This window comes from Orbicella franksi, chromosome 2 (genome assembly GCF_964199315.1).
Source record: "Orbicella franksi chromosome 2, jaOrbFran1.1, whole genome shotgun sequence".
Taxonomy (NCBI): Eukaryota; Metazoa; Cnidaria; class Anthozoa; order Scleractinia; family Merulinidae; genus Orbicella; species Orbicella franksi.
In genome coordinates, this window is record NC_138146.1 from 2,486,725 (window position 1) to 2,496,523 (window position 9,799).

The 9,799-nt window shown below is 40.4% G+C and overlaps 1 protein-coding gene across 1 annotated transcript; it reads right to left on the reverse strand.

The window, feature by feature from the left end:
• Nucleotides 1-4,719: 4,719 nt before the first annotated feature.
• Nucleotides 4,720-5,981, reverse strand: LOC145467651 (beta-2 adrenergic receptor-like). The gene has a single exon (XM_081451235.1). The coding sequence runs from the start codon at nt 5,754-5,756 to the stop codon at nt 4,794-4,796; it is 963 nt and encodes a 320-aa protein (XP_081307361.1). The 5' UTR covers nt 5,757-5,981; the 3' UTR covers nt 4,720-4,793.
• Between the last annotated feature and the right edge of the window lie 3,818 nt (nt 5,982-9,799).

The window sequence follows — 9,799 nt, forward strand, 5'->3', positions numbered from 1 at the left end:
TAGACTTCAGACAATTCAGTCTGAATAGACACACATAACGTCTTGCAGAAATGTCATTAACATCGAACATGCGGTTGGTGCTGAGATTTTTTTTTTTTTTTGGCTAGTTTTGCAGTTTAAAGAAAGAAAGAATTTTATACGGTTTAGTTTAAAACATACGATCATAGTATTGTATTTACAAATTTTCCAAACACAAAATCATATTCTTTTCAAATTCCCAACAGCACCCTCAGGTGTATCATTAAAATATTCTTAGAATTTACCAAATTTCATCTTCGATATGTTGTTATAAAATATGTTCTTATAAACAGTATCAAAAAGTTTTCTCACGATACACAGCGGATCTTGGTTACATGTTGTCCCTTTTTATTGTTCTAATAGTTGTAAATATCATATTTTTAGAGTTAAAGCGAAATCTAAGAGTAAGCCTTTTTACAGCAGCACTGATATTGCCTGGCAGTACTAATGCACGGCAAATATAAACAAGGTATTACAAAAACAGGTTGGTGTCTTGTTTCAAATTGCCCGAAGCAGTTGTTAGCTGATGATTTTGAATAACGGAACAAAAGACTGGTAGTAAGTTTGGCGCCGGTTGTTTCAAAGTGGAATGATAAGAACATTTTCTTTTTTTCGTAAGTTCTTCTTTCGCATAGAAAAAAAAATCATTTTCCTCTGAGTTTTCTGATAATTTTCCTTAAATAACCTTCGACAAAGTTTCCCGCAGCCTGTAAGCCGCAGATATTCCTGGACATTTTATCGCTTGTCGTGAGCACAGTGGCATATCGTTATAGGGGTTTACTTGCCACCTGTCGAGCGCGGTCGCATTGCTTCATGCGGATGAATATATTTAGATTTAGGGGTGGGTAGCATGACATAGTGACTAAACAGTACGAAACTTTACTTCACCGAATATTTTTAAAAGTGAAGTCTGCTAATTCGCTGATAAACCTAAATTATAAATTCTAGCGTATTTAATGCAAATACAATTGTGATCATTAAAATGGAACTGCACGAGCAATAGTGAAACTATAAACTCTTGCAGAGGTACGTAAAAGTGTTAAAAACAATGCTTAACAACCAAGATGAACAAAAAATCATTATTCACGAAAAAATTGTTCTGCTAAATAAAATTGGAATTGTTACGGTTTGTCGTTGATCTGGCAATGCTAAAGTGTATTTCTTGTAAAGTTACAATTCCTGACTGAAAAGGCCAGTTCTGTAAAGTCACTATCGGTGTAACGTGGGAGATCATTCCTTCGTTCCTTCGTTCCTTCGTTCCTTCGTTCCTCCGTTCCTCCGTTCCTTCGTTCCTTCGTTCCTCCGTTCCTCCGTTCCTTCGTTCCTTCGTTCCTTCGTTCCTTCGTTCCTTCGTTCCTTCGTTCCTTCGTTCCTTCGTTCCTTCGTTCCTTCGTTCCTTCGTTCCTTCGTTCCTTCGTTCCTTCGTTCCTTCGTTCCTTCGTTCCTTCGTTCCTTCGTTCCTTCGTTCCTTCGTTCCTTCGTTCCTTCGTTCCTTCGTTCCTTCGTTCCTTCGTTCCTTCGTTCCTTCGTTCCTTCGTTCCTTCGTTCCTTCGTTCCTTCGTTCCTTCGTTCCTTCGTTCCTTCGTTCCTTCGTTCCTTCGTTCCTTCGTTCCTTCGTTCCTTCGTTCCTTCGTTCCTTCGTTCCTTCGTTCCTTCGTTCCTTCGTTCCGTCGTTCCTTCGTTCCTTCGTTCCTTCGTTCCTTCGTTCCTTCGTTCCTTCGTTCCTTCGTTCCTTCGTTCCTTCGTTCCTTCGTTCCTTCGTTCCTTCGTTCCTTCGTTCCTTCGTTCCTTCGTTCTTTCGTTCCTTCGTTCCTTCGTTCCTTCGTTCCTTCGTTCCTTCGTTCCTTCGTTCCTTCGTTCCTTCGTTCTTTCCTTCCTTCCTTCCTTCCTTCCTTCTTTCCTTCCTTCTGTCATTTATTTTTGATTTAGAATCGTTGCAACGTTGACTAAAGTCATGGAAAAATGACTAATTATCATTTTCAAAAGGCGTTTGGTCGCTGGCCCAATATCAGAAGATGATCCATATCTAAAAGTGTGTCATCCTGCCAAGTTTCATGCTTTTATCACAAAGTGAACGATTTTTGGCTTCACAGCTGGACTAATATCTCCATTTCGAATTTGACAACGGGGAATATCTGGGGAACGAAATCAAGTTGGGTGCAGATGACAGAGCTGTTAGCTCGCTTCGACCACCTCATCCTTGGCAGTCACGTGGGTCTTCTCTTTTCGTCTTTTTTAGAACAGCTCTGCTCTGCCTTAAAATGACTTCATGACCTGAGTTTTGGTATCAAAGTAAGGTTCCTAGTGGCATTCTGTATCACCGATATCAATCTCCAACGGCGGGTTATGCGGGCTCTGCTCCTCGGCTGTGGGAGATGTGCAACATTGAATCTTGATACTGCATATTGTATTTATTACATTCTTATACTATTATAAAGATAGTTATAACTAGCATAGCATAGCTAAATTTAATGAGAAATTGGGAATGCGTGAAGAGAAAATTGTGAACGCTTTAAATACTATTAGATCGTGCAAACATTTAACTGACTGTCTATATTATAAATTGGACTCGGTAACATCGCTAAACCGTAACAGGAAAAGTACATGTACTAGAAAAGATGATCTAATCTGGATAGTACCGTGAATGGCTGAGAGGGTAATTTGAGATCACAGTCACGGGTGAGAAAGCGACTGGGAACGACAAATTTTAGAACTGGTTTAAAAGACGCCCGTGTTAAGCGGGAGAAAGCGCAAATCTGTGTTGTGGCACAGTTTCATTCAAGGGTAAATTATTTATGAACCCTAAAAGTATAAAGACTTCACGAAAGTATGAAGACTTGACGAAGGAGTAGAAGATAAAAATGACGATGATGATGAAGAACCTAGACTACAAAACAGTCGTTTTCGGACGTTTCGGAAGGCGCGAGCGCCGTGAGCGCGATTCTTGCGTGTGAAGCGTGCGAGCCTCATACGCCCGTAGGGCGTGTGAGGCGAGAAAATTTTTCAGCGTCTCTCCCCATTCTCCCTCGCCGTTTTTACACTAGCTCCAGACTTTTCGTTCGAATATTGACCGTCGCTCGCGTTCGCAAAAAATACGATTGTTTTGCAGTCTATGAAGAACCAGACATTATCATTGGGTTTTTATGTTTTTGTAACGTGGGGTGTGAAATGCTAAAATATCAACATACATTGATTGTTAAGTGCATCACGTATGCTAGTCTTAACAGCATTGCATTGAAAGGATCAGTACTCTATAACCCTTTTGCCATTTAGAAAGTGCTCCTTCATGTTTGCGTGTTCAAAGAGAAGTTTATGGTGTAAGGTCACGAAACCACAACATGAAAGTTTCAATTGAGTCAAGTAGAATTGTTTAAAAGCTGAGAGCTGTTTGTTCGGCGAACGTATTTTTGTCACGTACATAGCAGGTGTACAATTGCGTTAAAGTGATACAACATTAAGATACGTGTGTAATATTGGATGCCTATCATGTCAAATCTACACAAAGATGCTCTGATAACAAAAAAAAAAGCTTTCAAAACAACAAGCTGGAGCGAATTGGCAACGAGAGTGTTTTTAGGCCTTTTCTTTCTGAGTGATTTCCGCTCAAGAAAGAGGACTTTTAAATACAAATCTTTATTCATAAAAAAGAAAAATAACTTATTCCTATTTCTGCTTAGCCCGCAAAAACTTAATCGCGTTCTACATTCTAAGGCTTTCAAGTTAACGCTGCTCCAGTTTCCAATGTTTGCTGAGGTTTTCAGATTTGGTTAAGCGATATACTTTATCTATTAATGTATGCTTAAAACGAGGAAAATTAATCCAGAACAATACATGTATGTGGGGAGAATATCCTTGATATTTTGGCCGGATTCTATCATGAACGGCGTTGTATGCCGGCTGCACAGATCCTAGTTTAAATTCACATTTAAGGACCTTCAGTAGTAATGCTAGCAAAACGGCCTCAATTAAAACTGTCAAATGCCAGGTGCACGCAAACCTGTCATTGAAATACAAGTTGTATTAGCATCGTAACTCGCTGCTCATAACGAACCAATTTATTTCGTCGTTGCCTGCTGAAGTAACCGGCCTGATTCTTAGTTGCATCGATCCAAGGAGTAGAATTCAAAAATTCTTTGGTAGCAAAGGCTAAATATAATGATACAATGAAAGCGGCTAACTGCGTCTTTTTAAGAGAAATTGAGAGAAATGTTTTAATGACATGTTTGCTTTTATTTGTTGATGATTGTTTCGAGTTGGACTAACAATATCAACATACTTTAATTGGTCCTTTTTATTACTACGCCAGTCAAATATTACATCCGTTTAAGCTCGAGAATGAACCTTTTTTTTTGACCATATGCGTTTTTTAAATTCAGTCACAAATTCAGATTAAGATTAATTATTTAGCCTGTCCATCTCATAAGTATAACATTTTCTTGGCTTTACAGTAGCCTTTGTCAAGTTAAAATAATTATTTAAAATGTTACACATAAATAGCTTGGATGAAAAAGAAATATCTTCTGTTATAGCTACATGTAATTTTCTGTCTGAGTTAGTATATGTTTGAATCCTTAAACATCTAGCTATCCTAACAAGAAAAACGTGGACTTAATTAGGTGATGAATTCATGTCCGCAGCCGTGCAGGCTAACACTGTCCATAGCCAAGGCAAAAACATCGATTCCAGCGAAGCAGGGCAATTTGTTAACAAATCTATTTTCATTTCAAAGCCTGGATCAGATAATAAGAAAAATCAGCGAGTTCAATCTCCCGTTTTCAGCGACATCTTAGGAGCTTTAGGTATTCCACTCGGAACGACCTGTTCATGATGCCGTAAATGATGGGGTTTATGGCGCTGGAGGTGTAGGCAAAATAAGTGTACGCCAGGTACACTCGGTGGTCGAACCATTCATCTCTCGCGATGTCCACCAAATCAATAACAATGCAAGGAATCCAGCAAATAAAAAATGCTGAGACGATTGCAAACACAGTGCGAGTGACAACAATCTGTGCTGGATTTATGCTGTTAATAGATACACGGGACATCTTTCTGGCGGCCAATCGTCGAGAGTGCCTTCTGATGGATCTAAAGACCTTGGTATAACACCATACGATCACTATGGCAGGTAGAAAGACGAACGTAACGCTGGAGAAGATGGTGTATATTTGGGTGCTTATTAAGCTACGATACAAATTGACGCAGATTGTGTTACCAGGGTGGAACACGAACAAGTTCCCATGCTGCGCGAACGTTATGCTTCCCAAAATCCCGACGGACAGCAAACTTGCGGAGAGTATTATCAAAGTTGTGTAGCCAGGGGTGAAGATCTTTTTGTACAAATCTGGTTTTATGACTCGAAAGTATCGATTTACAGCAATGATTGCCATCATTTGAAGCGAAAGAAACGCCAAAAAGTGGGCGAGCAATCCTTGAATGTGGCAAAGAAGATCTCCAAAGATCCATTCTCCGGCAATGAGAGATCCTTCTGATAGTGGCATACAGGTAAGCGACATGATAATATCACTGACGGCCAGCGTTAAAACAAACGTGTTGGTTACCGATCTTAGGTGGTTGTTCTTTAAGAAAGCGATGCAGAGCAGCGTATTTCCAAACAGAGCTGTTAGGTTTATGAGGAAGAGAGGTCCAACATCTGCAACCACTTGACCCATCGAACGGTTCATCAGAATGTTGGGAAAAACCGCTCGGGGAACGTTGGGCTGAGACACGTTCGCTTCCATTGTGAACACTGAGTTTGTTGTCAACAACGACGAGACAGTTTCCTCGAGAATTAGTTGCACAAACTGAAATTCTTTAATGGTTAATCTTTCTTAACAGACCCCAGATGTTGTCGGGAACTTGTTGCGTTCAGTTGTGCCTTCTTAATTCACAGTTGCGAAGTATCTCGAAAGAACCGAGATATAGCAGTTAGCAGTTCACTTCAGCTCCCACGTCAAGTTATTATAGACCATATGATGTATGTATTGTTGAGGGCGGCATTGGGATTTTCGGTTTTAGCTATTTTTTAGATCGGTTTTTCGGCTTTTGTGCCAAAAGATCTCGGTTTTTCGGTTTTGGTGTTCATTACGGTTTGCGGATTTTTCGTTTTTTAGCATCTGGTTTTCGGTTTTCGTAAAAAATGCTAGCGGTTTTTCGGTTTTCGTATCCGATGTGGTTTTTGGTTTTTCCTATTTTGTCCTATTTGGGTCCCGGTTTCTCTTCGATTTGAGCGGCAGTTGATCTCGAATAGCCGTGATGAGTCACGGTAGGGGATCACGCGTCTCGAATGACGCCCGAGTGTTTGACCTCGCAGACCAGGGCAATCTTTGGTCAGTTTCCAACGTGCCTCCCGCGCCAGCAACGGAAGAAGCAATTGTGGATTGTGTTGCGTTTTTGTGTGGGATTTCCCACACTTTGTCAACGCCAGGGATATTTAGTTATTTATTTGTCCACGAGGGCAATGCGTTTGTCACGTGGTTTCTACTTGGCGCGTAGATTGAGTTCCTCTAGCAAAAGGTTGAGTGTTTTGATTGGATGTGTGATTACTCTTACCGGGTGGTTTTTTTCTTTTTTTTTTCTTTTTCTTTTCTTTTTTTGGCGAATTTTGACTGTTTTTGCGATTTGGAGGGAGTCTTAGGCCTCAGGTCTTAGTGTTTTTCAGACACTCGCTGCCGTATTTATTTGTGACGCGCCATTTATTATAAAGGTGGGTAAACATTTGCTTTCTGTATATGCGCGAAATTCTTGGATGGATAAGGAACAATCAATCAATCATACAACAATCATACAAAGTTCCAGTTCTCGGACAGAACTTTCTGCGATTACATATTTAAATTACGTCACATCGAAATTCCTTTGATCGGCTGAAAATCGCGACAATTTCTGCGGAAAATGAATTCTAGTAAACATTGTGCATGTCGCGACGCGCAGTCTGCAACTGTCGGAATAAAATTTGCACTTGATTGATTTCATTACTTTCAACTCCCGTCTATTGCTAAAATCAGCATATTTATATTAACAACCGAAGTGTTACGGACAGATATAAAATAATGACAAAGCCCAGTATTTTCCTGTGTATTTATGGTTAGCAGGTTGAGGTCCTATCGACTGATAAACCATGATTTCTTGATACGTTGCGTGACGGTGCAGTTTCCGTTGACGCACAAGTTTAAAAGGACTAAATATTTTCATTTGCCTTCAGACTTCACGCTAAACATTTTCACATTTACTGGGCATCTTTAATCACAAAAGCTAATTTCTAAAAGTATAATTTACATACAGTTTTCTCAGCTGGAAGCACGAATATTAGCCGACATTTACAATCGGAGCTGATTTATCGTGAACAAACTCCGTGCAACCAGTGACCGATTCTAATATTTCCGCTGTGGAACTTAAGGTAGACAACATTTCTATTGCCGTTCCTTGGTTCAGGCTTACTCTTATGGCTTTAGAGTACTCTTCCGAACAATTTCGACTGGATACAGACTGAATTTTTCATGAAGGGTGGGGGGGGGGGGGTGGAGCATATGCATAAGAGCTAAGGCTAACTAATCTATTTGTCTCTACTGGAACTAATCAACAAATCCCGGGACAAATGTAGCTAATGAAATAAAGCTGTCCCCACAGTAAACATCCCCTAGCCAACGCGATTCAAAAGTTGTGTTCGGGAACATTAATTGTCCCAGTTATGTAGCAGGTCATCTGGCATCCCGACGAAACAGGCCACGTTATTGTTGATTGCACGGTCCAGAATCACAACCAAAAACTAAACTGTCTCGTGCGCACTTGCTTTTCGATGATGTCATTTGTTTTCGCCCCTGCTGCGAAAAACAAGCCTAACCTGCAAAATGTGTTTACTTCAACGATTCTTTCAATGACCCCCCCCCCCCCACCCCCACCTTGACAGAGAAACGTGATTTGCTCCTAATACCTTGGACATCAAAACACTAATGCAACTGACCACATTAAATGTCAAGGGCGCTGCATGTGATCTTTTTTATGTATCCATGGGTATTAACTACGGGAAATTTACCTCTGGAAATATTGGTCATACTCAGTGGTAAAAGGGTCATTTACCACGGTAAAGAGTTCCGTGTAACTAATCGTTAAGGGAGCGAATTTCCTGGAAACTAAAGTCCAAACATGTTTCTCCTGTAACGGTTTTTTCATTTGCAGCCTGGGATCTTATAATCAGGACGCTACGGTATCTTTACTCGACAATCATCACTACAACACGACAAAATGTATAAATATTTACTATAACGCTATAACTTCTCTGATTTATCCATAGAGCATCAACTTTTATTTGACTGAAATCCCACACAAGTTCGCATTGCGGACCCATTTTTTTACGAGGAGGGGAAACGTGGCGAGAATTTTCGAAAGAAAAACACGATTAGATGTAAAGGGAAAAGGGAAGAGAGAAGCCTGCAGAAGTTAAAAGATACTTAAAGATACGAGGCTTCAGACAAGTCCATGGCATTCACAAATACGTTGATAAAATTAGTGTTAGTGTAGTTTGCTCTGTATGCCCCACTTGTCACCGTCGTATCGGGTTTTGATGGTTTTGTATGCGGTTTTCGGTTTTGGGCGAATTTTTTTGCGGTTTTGTGGTTTTGGATGATTTTTTTCTTCGGTTTTGCGGTTTCTAGTATATCCCAATGCCCCCCTCATTATTAGCTCAAAGAAGATTCGCGAAACGAAGTAAGTAACTCCCACATATTTAACATTATTACGCGCAAGGAAGTTCAAAATACTTCTCTGACGTAAATATTAAATGTTGACGACTCAATTGTAAAGTATAATCCACCTTGTGGACAAATTGGCGCCGCGCTTGACAGAATGGTAATTACATATCAGTTTGTACTAAAAGAACAAATACTACTCCTTTTTGTTTGTTTTTAAGGGACGGCGTTTGTTTATGAAAAGTTGAAAATTTACATTGAATTGAAAACGCTGCACAAAACAAAAGATTGATCGAGAAATTCGACCTTCGCACGTATTTTACGATTGCAATCGGCAACCTCAACAAACAGTGGCGGAATTAGGAGAGGGGCCCGAGGGGCCCGGTCTCCCCACCCCCTCCCCCCCCTTTTGTTTTGGGTAAAAAATGAAGAAATCTCAGCAGGAAGAAAAGCCGGCAGGGCAAGCAAAGCAAAACCGTGCCCCCCTTAGCTCAAGGTCTGGATCCGCTACTGACAAAGACTATAAATTTCGTTTTGGATAACAAAAATGAAAAAAAAAAAAACGGATATCGACGAAAACCAGGAGCCATAATCGGGGACGGAGACCGTAAGTCTTGGGATCCGCGCGCACCTATGATATGGGACAATTTTTCTATTTTTAGAACAAATGGCGCCATCCTGACGTCATATATCCGCGCAGATCCGCGCACGTGTCGGGGGCTCTCGCGCGGATGTTGTCACGTTGAGTGATCAAATGGTGAGAGCTGCGAGATTCTCTTGCAGATTTTTTCACAGCGATGGCAGGGAATAAGGCAGGGAATAAGAGCCAGGACTCTTAAATGTAGTTTTATGTTCTGAGCTAATGGAAAAGGTGAGTTTTTTTTTTTTTCGCGCTGTGAATGAATAATATCTGCTCGCGCTAGTTGTACGCGTCAGTTTTTCGTTTGTTCTGTGAAGAAAAGTTATGTAAGAAAACTCTTTACTCTGGTATCGAGTTTATTTGTGAGTTTCCCCAAAAATGCTTAATCATAACCAAACCCTGTTTTTGATAGTTTCTTATGGTTTCTGTTTGTTTGGCGAGTTTGCAAAAGTTTTTGAAA